Source organism: Schistocerca serialis, chromosome 6 (genome assembly GCF_023864345.2).
Source record: "Schistocerca serialis cubense isolate TAMUIC-IGC-003099 chromosome 6, iqSchSeri2.2, whole genome shotgun sequence".
Taxonomy (NCBI): Eukaryota; Metazoa; Arthropoda; class Insecta; order Orthoptera; family Acrididae; genus Schistocerca; species Schistocerca serialis.
The window spans coordinates 683,439,967-683,455,146 of NC_064643.1; the positions used below are offsets into that span (position 1 = coordinate 683,439,967).

At 45.5% G+C, this 15,180-nt stretch overlaps 1 protein-coding gene across 1 annotated transcript in view; it reads right to left on the reverse strand.

Annotated features, from left to right (window-relative positions):
* Positions 1–1,657: 1,657 nt before the first annotated feature.
* Positions 1,658–15,180, reverse strand: part of LOC126485032 (neuronal acetylcholine receptor subunit alpha-4-like) — a 170,415-nt gene continuing 156,892 nt past the window's right edge. The window contains exon 9 of the mRNA XM_050108636.1: positions 1,658–1,960. Within this exon, the coding sequence (XP_049964593.1) occupies positions 1,658–1,960 (303 nt within the window). The remainder of the gene's footprint in view (positions 1,961–15,180) is intronic.

A 15,180-nucleotide genomic window follows, 5' to 3' on the forward strand; every position in this document is an offset into this window, starting at 1 on the left:
GCGGTTTCTTGACCAGAACAAGTAGTGGTACCAACAGGGCATACACGGACTTTTGTCGCGCTGGAGGAGGGCCATAGAACAGGAAGGAAATTTCAAGGAAGTACAGGGCGAGTAGAAGAAACGTAATTCTTTCTTGTTTGTGCGTTTCATTGTGATCAATAAAGAACTGCTGAAGAATATAAAATTTGGTGCATTACTTTCTGAGTGGCCCTTATATTTATTGTCTTTGTCATTCACTTAACTATGTGGTGCATTTATCTTGTAATTGCTCCATTATGTAATTATTTATTGTTACTGTAATTAACTTAGTGTATCTATTTTGCATGAGTTTTCTGTTCTTGGTGACATTTGACCAGGTTTTTTTTATTATTATTTCATTTAACTTTGGTGACACAGATTCCATGTAAAGATGCTCCAGGTGAGCAAAGCGTTTGTATTTGTATTTTTTTTCTGTAGTACTGCTTTCTGCCACTGAGAGTGTACAGAGTTATCCTTCCAGAGAGAGCTTATGTACAACATGCAGGCTCTTCACCATTCCTGATTCCGTGAGCCAAGCACCGCCGCTGATTAGGTTCCATTCGGCTTGAATCACTTTTTTAGTGACATGTTATGTGTGCTTGTCATTTTTCTAGAGGCTGATCCTAGTGTCCAGCGTACGACTGTGGATCTGCCTGGATTGATTTTGAGCTCATTTAGTCGAACTTCGACGGAAGACGTAGGGATGAAAAGGGTGGCTGCCAGATTCGTGCTGAAGAAAAGCAACATTGCATGGAATCGTGCTGCGTTTTAAAACGAGATTTCCGAAATGACAGAGACTTTTTTGCACAGCCATCTCAGGTGGAGAATCACAGTGCTACGGTTACGACGCTGAAACGAAGCAAGAATCTAATCAGTGGAGGACAATTTCGTCTCGTCCCAATACAGCTCCTCGAGTGATGGCGAACGTCAAAGAAGAGTTTGTTGCACTGAGTCAGGTAGTTAACCGGGCTTTCTAATTGGATGTTTTTGAAAAGATTGCATAATAGTTTTCAGCGGAAGAGGCACCATTTACGGGAGTCGGGCGTCTGGTTTCACCGTGTCGATAACATAGTCCATCAGTTTTTGACCAAAAGTTCCACGACCCACGGGCCCCATATCTCGCGTGTCCAACTGAGCTTGGCGCTTGTGACCTTTTTTTATTTCCACGAAAGCGACACGAAACGAGAGCGTTTTACTGACGGTGCTGAAGTGAAGAAAAAAACGACACAGAAAGCCGTCGGGCACCACAGAAGACGAATTTAAAAAATGTTTCAGTGGAGAGTAGGTACTCCGAGGGGTGCTAAAGGCTTTTTCTAATTGAATAAATAAATCTTCAAAAATAAGTTCGGTTTGCTGTGGGTACCCCCACGCAAAACGACTGTAGTGATGTTCGCGAGAAAACTCGTGAAAGAAGACACAGGAAGCGCAACTCCGATCGTGTGTCACGGATCACATTGGAATATCTGTTCCTCTCGTCGCATCGGAATGCGGAGATTATTGTGTGGAACGCTTGTAAACACTGATATTCGAATGCGTCGCTAGGTGGTTATATCCGACAGCGAGGGGTAGTGGCGTCGAGTTAGTTGTGACGGTGCTTCGGAGTAGGAGTGCGTCGGGATTGGCGGGGAGCGGCGTGACGTCAATGGGCGAGCAGCAGACGCAGCAGGGCGGCGAACAGCGCGCTGCAGACGCCGGCCGCCCCCAGCCGCTGCGTCAGGACGGAGGCGGCGCCCCACCACTCGGCGTCGGAGGCGGCGCCGGCGGCAGTGGTGGTGGCGACCAGCGCGTCGCTGCCTCCGCCGGTCGCGTCGCCTTCTACGTCGCCGCCGCCAGTGCCGGCAGTCTCCACGTCGGCCTCGGGGGCGGAGGAGGCGGCGTCGGCCGCCGGTGCCTCCGCCGGCTGGGGCACACCACACGATATGAGCTTCAGCTGCAGGTCAGGCTGAAACACGCGCGCTTCCGCAGGAGACTCGCCACGCTTGCTGATGGGGCCATTAGATGCATTAGATGAGCCACCTTGGTACAACAACCGAGTTAGAAAAGTGCTACGGAAGCAAAGGGAACTTCACAGCAAACATAAACATAGCCACAGAGCCAAAGCCTTGCAGACAAACAAAAATTACAGGAAGCGAAATGTAGTGTGGGGAGGGCTATGCGAGAGGCGTTCAATGAATTCGGAAGTAAAGTTCTATGTACTGACTTGGCAGCAAATCCTAAGAAATTCTGGTCTTATGTCAAAGCGGTAGGTGGATCAAAACAAAATGTCCAGACACTCTGTGGCCAAAATGGTACTGAAAGAGAGGATGACAGACTAAAGGCCGAAACACTAAATGTCTTTTTCCAAAGCAGTTTCACAGAGGAAGACTGCACTGTAGTTCCTTCTCTAGATTGTCGCACAAATGACAAAATGGTGGATATCGAAATAGATGACAGAGGCATAGAAAAACAATTAAAATCGCTGAAAAAAGAAAAGGCCGCTGGACCTGATGGGATCCAGTTCGATTTTACACAGAGTACGCGAAGGAACTTGCCCCCTTCTTGCAGCGGTGTACCGTAGGTCTCTAGAAGAGCGTAGTGTTCCAAAAGACTGCAAAAAGGCACACGTCATCCCCGTTTCCAAGAAGGGACGTCGAACAGATGTGCAGAACTATTGACCTATATCTCTAACGTCGATCAGTTGTAGAATTTTGGAACACGTATTATGTTCGAGTATAGTGACTTTTCTGGAGACTAGAAATCTACTCTGTAGGAATCAGCATGGGTTTCGAAAAAGATGATCGTGTGAAACCCAGCTCGCGCTATTCGTCCACGAGACTCAGAGGGCTGTAGACACGGGTCCCAGGTAGATGCCGTGTTTCTTGACTTCCGCAAGGCGTTTCATACAGTTCCCCACAGTCGTTTAATGAACAAAGTAAGAGCATATGGACTATCAGACCAATTGTGTGATTGGATTGAAGAGTTACTAGATAACAGAACGCAGCATGTCATTCTCAGTGGAGAGAAGTCTTCCGAAGTAAGAGTGATTTCAGGTGTGCGGCAGGTGAGTGTCGTAGGACCGTTGCTATTCACAATATATATAAATGACCTTGTGGATAAGATTGGAAGTTCACTTAGGCTTTTTGCAGATGATGCTGTAGTATATCGAGAGGTTGTAACAATGGAAAATTGTACTGAAATGCAGGAGGATCTGCAACGAATTGACGCATGGTGCAGGGAATGTAAATTGAATCTCAATGTAGACAAGTGTAATGTGCTGCGAATACATAGAAAGAAAGATCCTTTATCATTTAGCTACAATATAGCAGGTCAGCAACTGGAAGCAGTTAATTCCATAAATTATCTGGGAGTAGGCATTAGGAGTGATTTAAAGTAGAATGACCATATAAAACTAATCGTCGGTAAAGCAGATGCCAGACAGACTCATTGGAAGAATCCTAACGAAATGCAGTCCGAAAACAAAGGAAGTAGGTTACAGTACACTTGTTCGCCCTCTGCTTGAATACTGCTCACCCGTGTGGGATCCGTACGAGATACGGTTGATAGAAGAGGTAGAGAAGCTCCAACGGAGATCAGCGCGCTTTGTTACAGGATCATTTAGTAATCGCGAAAGCGTTACGGAGATGACAGATAAACTCCAGTGGAAGACTCTGCAAGAGAGCCGCTCAGTAGCTCGGTACGGGCTTTTGTTGAAGTTTCGAGAACATACCTTCACCGAGGAGTCAAGCAGTATATTCCTCCCTCCTACGTATACCTCGCGAAGAGACCGTGAGGATAAAATCAGAGAGATTGGAGCCCACACAGAGGCGTACAGACAATCTTTCTTTCCACGAACAATACGAGACTGGAATAGAAGGGAGAACCGATAGAGGTACTCAAGGTACCATCCGCCACACACTGTCAGGTGGCTTGCGGAGTATGGATGTAGATGTAGAGTAGATCTCCAGCATAAAGTGTCCATTCTGAAACCGTCTGACTAATGAGAACAAACTTCACAATGCACAGAGAGACGGCGTCGACAAAAAAAGACATTTTGTTTGTATGCGTCGGTACACATTACACGATAATGTAAGTTTAAGCAAACGAAGTAACAACACGATCTGCAGAACAATTTTTATCCGTAATGGTTATTGTTGGAGTTCTGATTTACGTTAATATAATAAGAAAGAAAGAACACCAGCAAAAAGTCACGAACGTGGTTCTTATTTAAAGTACGGTGCAGTTCGAGCCCTGAAGGCCCATTTCAGACGTGTGATGTGGCAGTGCCCGCTGGTCCTACTTATCATTTTATTTATCGTCTATGCTCTGTAAACAACTGTATAGTGCAAGGCAGAGGGTCCGTCCCATTGTAACAGTTATTAGGGTTTTTTCTTGTTCCATTCACATACGGAACGTGGGGAGAATGATTGTTTAAATGCCTCTGTGTATGTTGTAATTAATGTAATCCTGTCCTCACGATCCCTATGGGAGCGACAGGTAGCGGGTTGTAGTATATTCCTTCAGTCATCATGTAAAGCCGGTTCTCGAAAGCTTGTAAGTAGGCTTTCTCTGGATACGTTACATCTATCTTCAAGAGCCTACCAGTTAGGTTCCTTCAGGATCTTTGTGAAAGTCTCCCACGGATCAAACAAAGGTGTGACCATTCGTACAGCCCTTCTGTGTATACGTTCAATATCTCCCATTAGTCCTATCTGGTACAGGTCCCATACATTTGAGCAATATTTTATGATGAATCGCGAGAGTGGTTAGTAAGCAGTCTCCTTTCTAGATTAATTGTATTTACCCAGTATTCTACCAATAAACCCAAGTCTACCACCTGATTTATCTCTGACAGTGCCTAAGGACTAACTCCATTTATTTCACTAAAAAGTGATACACCCAGCGATTTGTACGAGTCAACCTATTGTCCTGTGACTCACCGACATTGTACTCGTTGGATAGTAGGTTTTTTTATTTTTGTGACGTGCAAAATTTTATTTTTTTGAAGATGTAAAGCATGTTCCGAATCTTGCACCACTTTGAAATTATCGTGATACGGCTGGATATGCACCTTCTTTCAGAAAGTGCTTCATTACAGACAGCTGTACCATCTTATATCCTGCATAGTCTATCCCCTCCCCGTTCCTCATTTACTATTCCTTCTCTTCCTCTAATTACCTTACGCACCACTGCCTCGTGGTTAGTCTCAGGGGGGAATGAAGGCAAAGAGAGAAAACCTCTGGAGTCGGATCCCAAAGGCGGCTGGAAGGCATACCACGTCGCCTCCCAGCAGCTCCTGCAACCGAAGCGGCACCAGACGTACCTGCTTGCCTCTCCTCTGGACAGTACCATTTAGGTCGAAAGGGAGACCCACATGTCTTTGTCGCTCAGGTATGTAGCGTCCTGAAGAGGACACTTTATGAGGCAGTTACCGGTTGTAAGCTCCACCTGACTGGCGTAAGACACGAGCACTACGGGCCACTTCCGACGGTGGGAGAGACTGTTGCCCATTACTGGACAGCTACTGCCCTCGTCGAGCTGGGCAGCCCCCAGTCAGTAAGTGGCTGTCCCGCCACTATACGCCTGCTTCGTGAGGTGTGGAAGCTTAGGAGTAATCTTCGATAAGCGGGTTGACCCACAAAAAACAAAAAGGAAATAATGAAAGAATCACCATTTCGCACTGCCACCTGGAATGTTAGGATCGTGTGTCCAAGATACAATGATACAATGACGATACCCGAAAGGTTGATTTCATTCGCGAGACTGCTGTAATTGACAGATAGCTCCATCGCTCGAATTTGGACATTGCTGGACTGCGGGAGATGCGCCTTCCAGACAAGGGCTGCGTCACAGAAGCTAACCACAGATTGTTCTGGCAGGGGACGTCTCAAGACGAGCCAATGCTTCACGGCGTGGGATTCGCAGTTGAAAGCATCCTCCTGAACTGTTCTGTACTGCCTTCTGGTGGAACAGAGCGGATTCTCACTGTACAGCAGTGCTCTTCAAGGGCACTGTCAACACCTTGAATCTGTATGCTCCCACTTTACCGTCGAGCACGGAAGACAAGTAGCTGTTTTATGATTTTCTCTGTGCGCCTGGTCCCGGCGGAGGTTCGAGTCCTCCCTCGGGCACGGGTGTGTGTGTTTGTCCTTAGGATAATTTAGGTTAAGTAGTGTGTAAGCTTAGGGACTGATGACCTTAGCAGTTAAGTCCTAGGCGGTTCTGTCCAGTTAAAGCTGCTGACAGGAGACGCCCTAAGCCCTCTGCTGCAACTGCTAGCAAATTCACGCCATTGATTTTTTTAGCCAATAGTGTGCGCGGGATACCGATCACGTGTGTGGACGCCGGAGCGTCCTGCGGAGCAGAACACACTTGCTTCTCTCTCTTGTAATCCAGACGTCGAGCACAACCGACCTCTTTTTTGAAGGCAGAGCCTCCGGCTCTGCCTTTCGCGACCGGCCACCAACGTAAGTTAACATGAACCACTTCCCCTTCCGTTTTCCATTTTAATTAATTATTCGACCTCCTAGACTGGCCTAAACATGTTAACTTCGACCCTAGGCGCGCTCTTTGCATTCCGTATATTGAAATGTATCTTCTTTATTGTACCTAATTTCCTGTTTTGTCATTTAACGGCAGCCCTGGATGCCCACTATCAAATCCTGACCGCTTGACCTACTGCACACTGCCGCCACGAGGCATATTTAACAGCCTTCTTTCCCCTTCCTTGCGAAGCTATACATTAACATCGGTTGCAGAAGTCCCTCGTAAACTTACCCTAACTTTACAGGTACTAGCAACATTTGGAAGACATGCAGCCAGTGATTGAGGCTAAATGGAAGCCCTTGCTTGCTTACAAAAGGAACCCAAATGCAAGATCTCGGGATGACTTGTGAGAAGAGAACATCCAGAAGATCTGCAAATAACTACTCACTGAATTCATGAACAGGTATACAGAAAACGGGCGATTGAGGGGATACTAAGGCAATGAATGATGGAATTAGGGAAGCAATTTGTCCATTTGCCCGAAAAACAGCTCCTCTGAAGTCAAAGACAGGTGGAATCACTGATGGAAATGGAAATTAGCGTTTGGCGTCATTGGCCGGGAGGCCCCTTGCGGGGCAGGTCCGGCCGCCATGGTGCAGGTCTTATTACATTCGACGCCACATTGGGCGGCCTGCGCGTCGGATGGGGATGAAATGATGATGAAGACAACACAACACCCAGTCCCTGAGCGCAGAAAATCCCCGACCCATCCGGGAATCGAACCCGGGCCCATAGGACGGCAATCTGTCACGCTGACCACTCAGCTATTGGGGCAGACAGGCATCACTGATGAAGCCAGGCAAGTGGAATACTGGGTTGAACACTACCTCGAGTTGTCTGCGGCTGAGAATGACGTTAGCAGGGATGCACTTGACGCCATCAAATAAATGCCAGTTATGGAAGAAGTAAATGCAATGCCTACTGTGGAAGAAAGTAGAGCAATAGATTCCTTTGCTAAGGGAAAGGCTCCAGGGATCCCTCCAGAGGTTATTATGTATAACAATTCTGTACTTCTCGAACACCTACACTCACTTCTCGCGACCTGCTGGAAAGTCCCGGGTTCCCGGGTTCGATTCCCGGCGGGGTCAGGGATTTTCTCTGCCTCGAGATGACTGGGTGTTGTGTGATGTCCTTAGGTTAGTTTTGTTTAAGTAGTTCTAAGTCCTAGGGGACTGATGACCATAGATGTTAAGTCCCATAATGCTCAGAGCCATTTGAACTGGAAAGAGTGTTATATCCTACTGAGTATGTGGAATTCTGAGATTGTTAGCTTGTATTAACAGAAAGGGAATAGAAGTGATTGCAACTATTATCAAGGCATTTCACTGCTCAATGTAGATGGGAAGTCATATGTAAGAGTCATCCCAATGTGATTACAAGTCACAGCTTCAAGAATCTAACCGGAATCTCAACGAGGGTTCAGATCCAGCTGATCAACCGTGGACGTCATCTTCTCTCTACGACACGAGCAGCAGAGGCCACTGTACATTGCTTTTATTGACCTTCATAAGGCTCTCCAAGTTGCTGCAGGAGATGCAGCTCTGATAGCAAACACAGAAGATGAGCTGCAGTAGCTGTTAACAAATTAACAAATTTGGTCTTACAATCAGCCCCCAAAAGACTAAGATCGTGGCACAGGGCACCACCAAACCGCCATCCATCAGCACTAACGGCAGTTTTCTCCAGGTAGTTGATGACTTTACCTGCTAGGGATCTACAATATGTAGCAACCTGTCTTTAGACACTTAGATTACTAGCAGAATCGCAAAAGCATATTTGGCATGTCTAGATTGAAAAACAGTGCCTGGAACAATGGACTGCTTACAATAAAAACTAAATTGCAAGTATACAACACTTGTGTTATCAGCACTCTTCTCTACATCTGTGAGTCATGGACAGCTCTTGCTAAGGATCCTTCAGATATCTTGAAGAGACAGAATAACCAACACCAAAGTAGTAAGACCGCTCTTTCGCTTCAAGGATGCCTGCAAGAGAGACCTGACCATGGCCAGTACCGTTGACGACCGTGTCAAGTGGCAACTAAAAGTACGAAATGGGGTCAAGCTTGCAGCTAACGAAGACACACAAGAATAAATCAGGAAGAGGACATGGCGGAAAAGGGGAGCGGCTTCTGTTCCAAGTCCCTCTCTTTTCGCGAGCTCGAACTGCAGCAGGGACCCCTCAGCCACAGCAGATGTTGCTAGCACTGAACCAAGTACGCTACATCATCGCCCTTCGAGGACAGATAGATTCTAATAAAAAATAAGACTTGAAGCACAGGTAATTTATGTTCTAGAACGCACAGAAAGTAACTTAGGCCCTAACTGTGCAGAAGGAGTGGCGAGGTGACGGTGGGGGAGCGGACAGCACAGTAGTGGTGGGGGCTCGTTTCTGAACGACAACGTGTAGTAGGGGAGGAGCAGATCAACAACTGAAGCCTATACACACACATGCACCAGGCCATTCGATAATTAATGTTACTCTTTTTCTCTCGCCCAATTTCAGTTGAAAAAAAAGTGGAATTTGTTGCGGGACATCTTGGAGTATTCTCTCTTCGGTATCTATAGCTTCCTAAAGTTCCGATAGGTGGTGGGGACACAAGTATCCTTCACAATGGCGTCTGTAATGGGGATACATTCCAAAAAGAGCTGCCATTGAGTTTCTTTTGGCGGAAAAACCAGAGCACCGCAGACATTCATAGGCGGTTGCAGAAAGTCTACAGAGGCCTGGCGGTTAACGAGAGCATGGTGAGGGGTTCGGCGAGGGGTCTGTCAACAACGCAATAAGGACATGCAAATCTGTCCAGTCTCCTTCATGCTGGCCAGGCAAACATAGCTATGACTCCTGCAATGTTGGAACGTGTGGACGCTCTCATTCGAGGTGATCGACAGATCACAATTCAAGACCTCCATGCTGATGCAAGGCCTCACACAAGTTTGCGCACCCGAGAGGAGCTCAGTAAACTTTATTAGACCATTCTTCCTCACCCACTAAAGCCCAGATCTCGCACATTCCGACTTCCATCTGTATGGCCCAATGAAGGATGCACTCTGTGGGAAGCAATACATGGATGTTGGGGAGGTTATCGATGCAGCAAGAAGTTGGCTCTGACTTTGACCTGTAGAGTGGCACCATGCGGGCATAAAGCCCTCCCAGTAGGGTTGCGTACAGCTGCTGTATTCAACATGGCTTATGGTGTACATAACTACAATATAAGAATGAAAAGTGACATTCATTACTCCGCGTTAAGGTTGTCTTTAGCGCAAAAAGGGGTGCGCAATGCTGCAACAAAATTTTTTGATAGCTTACCCAGGAATATAAAATGTCTGACAGAGAGCAAAGTAAAATTTGAAAACAAATTAAAAAAGTGTCTCCATGACACATCCTTCTACTGTGTAGAAGAATTCTGTTGCTGCAATGTGTAAAAGATGGTGGGTAGGATATACTAACTCACATCTGTATATCTTAGGACCACTATTTTTCCTCACATATGTGGACCATCTTCTGCCTAATATACAACAAACAGAAATAGTTCTTTTTGCTGATAACACTAATATTGTAATCAACCCAAACATACATACAGCAACAGAAGAAACAGTGAACAATGTTCTAGTATCATTCACTAGTTTTCTGTGAATAATCGCAATCTCAATTCTAAAAATTCACAACATATTCAGTTCTGCACATCTAGAGGTACTACACCAATGATTCGCGCAACACATAGTGGGGAAATAATAAAAAGGGCAGAAGCTTTAATATTCTTTGGTGTCCATATTGCCATGAACTTAAACTGGAAAAAGCCACAACTTAGTCCAGCCAGATTTGCACTTAGAATCATTGCAAATGTTGGGAAGAGACAAATCAGTAGTATTGAGACAAGGGTGGTGCTACCCCAAAGTAACATTATCCAAGATGGCAACGATGACGTCAGTGCATGACGTCATCCAAGATGGCGGACGTGACATCATCTAAGATGGCAGCATTTGGCAGGAAGTTTGAATTTTGCAGGGAAGATAGGTCAATTGGGCTACCTCCACTAACTTACCCCCCTCCCCTCACCTCCCGCCGGAAAATGGCGGTAAGTTCCATTAGGACAATGCTACCTCTACAAGCCTAAGAAAATGGAGGGAAGGAAAGGGCATTTGGACTACCTCCACTAACCTAAGTCATCCGACTGCCACCTCTTCCTAAGGATTGATGGAAAGTCTGAATTTTGGAGGAAAGATAGGTCAATCGGGCTATCTCTACTAACCTAAGAAAACAGTGGGAAAGAAAGGGCACTTGGGCTACCTCAAAGTGTAGTTACCTCAAAGTCTGGAGTCCAATTGGTCTAGTACATAGTACCACCACCAGAAGGCACTCTCATCTGTGATTTTATCCAAGATGGCTGCCATGTCGTCAGCTGATGAAGCAAGTACCGTTATCCAAGATGGCGGAAAACAGTGTGTTCACCACGAGGACTGAACCTAGTACATAGTACTGTCATCATTCTGTGACATAACCCAAGATGACTATCTGGAGGGGAAAATGACTCAGCCTGTGCTGGGCTGCTGGAGAGAGGAAGGAGAGTACTTAATTTATTTTGGAACAATTTATTTAGGGATGGATTTTGAAAGATAGTATATTTTTCACACTGATACGAGACAAATGCACTGACATTGCTAGGGGTCATGCCACACAGCCCACAGACCTGTAAACTACTCCTAAATAACACACTACAGACGCGCAAACAACTCCTAAATTACCGAAATAATTTCAGTACAACTATGCAAACTCCTCCTAAATAATGCAGTACACTGATGTGCAGAAACGAAATCAACTCATAAACTGTCCAAATAATGTTTATCACAGCCTACAGACCTGCTAGCAAAATAATGCAACAGACACGCAAACAATGTGCACATCATAGGCACCATTTGCCGCTCCCTGTCCATTGGGTCCCACGGGAGCCTACCGCACACACTCCCAGAAGTCGGGATGCACCGGCACACCTTGCAAAGTGATGCACAGATGCCCGTTCAGGTCCCCTGCAAGCATGAGGTGGCGACATCCCTTTCATACTTGATACCTGAGAAATTCTTCTCGAAATACATGTTCACCTAGGCACAGTTGCTGACGCGACTGGACGGCAGCGAAGACCTATATGCAGAGGGCGTCAACGTCGCGAGCCACCGCCGGACGCAAGCCAGTGCGAGCCAGTACTCTCACTCAGCTGCTGACATGTGAAAATTAAAAAAAATGGCTCTGAGCACTATGGGACTTAACTTCTGAGGACATCAGTCCCCTAGAACTTAGAACTAGTTACACCTGACTAACTTAAGGACATCACACACATCCATGCCCGAGGCAGGATTCGGACCTGCGACCATAGCGGTCGCGCGGTTCCAGACTGTAGCGCCTAGAACCGCTCGGCCACCCTGGCCAGCAGTGGAAATTCATCCATTGCTAAACGGACATTGTATGTCTATCTATTTAAGTGCTAAGTCATCCTCTAGACTGCGCGTGCATGTGTTTACCATTGCTGATGCAATGACGCATAGCTGCAGTGCGGGGCCAATGGGAGCAGCGTTCGCCATTGTTTCCTGCGGACAGGACATTCAGCGGTAAAATTATTTTTCACACATCACTAAATTGCACTGACAGTTAAAACTGTAAAACTTGTCTACAGATCATCAAATACATACGAGACTCACAAGAATATTGGGAGCCAGGAACATATTTACTAATGCAACTACAATTAAATATTCTGATTGCTGCTACAGTCTGACTCCGATCAATGTACATCTACTCTTGACAGCTGTGGTCCTGCAACGAATCTCAGTATCTATAACGCTCACAATTTCCACATAAATAATCTCTCTCATACCCTCGTGGTTATTAATATCTTGAATCTATACGTCCCTCACGATAGAACACACACTCATCTTCTCTGGACATGCCACAACATAAGCCACAGTAACTTTACACTACTATATATATACATTTTACACAAACAGTGCAGTTATCTTTTATATCTGTACAGCACCCAAAAAATTATGGACTGCCTACACTCACACCAGCTATATGTCTCGATTCTCCTCAGTCCTAGGAAATTATCTGACAAAGTCTTACAATCAGCGCTTCTGGAAGGTGCTGCATCATGCCACGACATAACTGAAAAGGGTTGGTTTACTGCAGTCGTCATCACTATCGATAGGACAACAAGGAAAATGCGATTTCGTTCTTCCTCGCGATTCTAACGTGGCACACCGTCCATCACATGTTGCCCTTCTTGCTTTCAACATACACAAACCTTCTCACCGGTATGTAGACTCCTATATCTCAGCACAAAGGACGTCTTGTGATTGAATGGGGAATTATGATTAGCTCCTATCGAATTTACCCACCGAATTACTGATGCCGCCAGTGTGGAAGCACTTTTTCTTTCTTTCTGCAGATAAGACTTTCAGCGGCAAGAAAAAACTATTTTACACTGATCGCCATATTGCACCAACAACTAAACCTTGTCAAATAATGAAATACTTATTCAATTACACTGCTCTCCCACTGAGGACAAGAGCGTGAAACCGATCTCCAACCCAGGAGTATATCACTGCGTACATTGTCGATGTAGTAAACATACAATTCGTACCCTGCGCCATCAAAACCAGCCCTCTTACATCATTTGTACATATACTGCGAAGACAGACACAGCCGTATATACCCCTCGCAGCACTCGATGTTTCCCTGAGAGGTTGGTGGTCATCCACTCCCGACGGGTGACCAGAGCACCCTCAGTGGACCGAAGTCACTCTCAGAACTGTTCTACAAATTCGGGCTCATTCCCCCTCGGCACAAATGTGTTACTGTTTATGGTCCGAACCTGCTTCCTTGCTTGCTGTTCTACACCCGTCTCCAGACTCTGAGATTAAAAGAACACACGTATTTTTGCATCGCTTGCCATAGTATTAAACCATTTTCGCGGTACTTCTCGATATCAAGCACACACCAGTATGCCAGTGATCACTCGTGCAACATAATTCCGAAGATGTAGACTGGAAATTATTTCTCTGCAAACCCCAAACTTTAGCGAGGTGGAGTGTGCTCTAGACCACTGAGTAACTAGAAACTTATCCCATCTGCACAGACCTTTACGTGAGAACTCGAAACAAATAGAGGAAAATGGCATTTCCACTCGCAAATACCGATGTCGGTGATGTAACAGATTCCAATTCATCCCTATAATTTACAAAGTCAACTAAGGTGTTTCTCATGTCTAGAGAACCAGCAAACGTGTCTTCCACCTGCCAGACACACACACCACAATCGATCTTCTCGTGAACCGAACAATGTACATGGGAGGGAATAATGGCCAAGTGCAAACACATGTCCATATCTTGCCAAATTTCCACTTTATCACGAAAGCTGCCCAACACATACTAAGTATTAGTTAGCTATTCGTCTAGAGGACAATATAGTTAATTCATCTACATTCCTACACTCCAACAGGCCTCTCCCTTCTGACAGCTCCTAACGTTAACAGAAAACGTGAATCATCCCCGCACAGGTCCCCGACGCTGCATGCTGAGCACACACAGGCAGAATCATCCTCCTAAGAAATCCGTCACATATATATGTTATCCCTGTACTTACAACTAAATGGTACGATCGCGGTCTCAGTTGAACGACATTTGACAGTGAGCGAAGTAACGGAAATACACCCAGATGATGGCCACGGCTCTGGAAATAGAAATATCAGTACCATTCTTATGACTTGACATACTCTTTCCTTTGCTATCACAGTACTCAACGTCAAATCAATACCTTCCTTTGCACATGTCGGAACACAAACACATACTTTATAAGCCTGATGCTCAAGGCGAACCTATCACGCACCTCCTACTACTAAGTATAATGCTTCGTCAATAACTGATCGCTGCTCGATACGAAATAATACTGACCGAAAATCAACTATGGGTGGAAATGTCTCATAAGTTTTTCTTGTGAGTGATACCATTGTGTCTTAGAAAGAGAGGTGGAATCGTCTCATATATTTAAAAAACCCGACCGCAACGACTACTTAATGTTACTGTCACAAGCGCTCTTGGTTCTGTAGGTACACACAAGTATCCATGTTAAAAGCTATACTTGCTTTATAAACCAATTTACGACATTACCTCTGAATGAGATGGTTTTTGTCCAGACAAGTACTGAGACGATGATCGCTGGAGTGTACAGTATCAGACCAGCAGTCTGATTACATGTAGCCAACAATGCAACCTCGTGATAAAACCGCTGAATTTTGAAAGTGATTCGGCTATGGAACGTGGTATGTAAGCGCCCCAGCTAGATATTTATATAGTATTTGTAACGTATTCTGTCTCGATACCATGTCAGAGGTTCTGCGATTCATCCACTGAGTTATAGGCGATGACTGATTGAGAAGGATCAAAAACAGTAGTAGTAGATGGTGTGCTGATTGAGCTCGCAAGAAACGTACAGTAGATTTTCAGATCTCTAGTGTTACGCTATCTGCTAGAAATGATGTATATGATTTGGAATCAAATCTTTCCATGGAGAAGTCCTCTAATGATTACAATTACTAGTGAATCATATTTCTGGCACTCTCATATCTCGAAACGAGCCACCTTTCTGGAACCT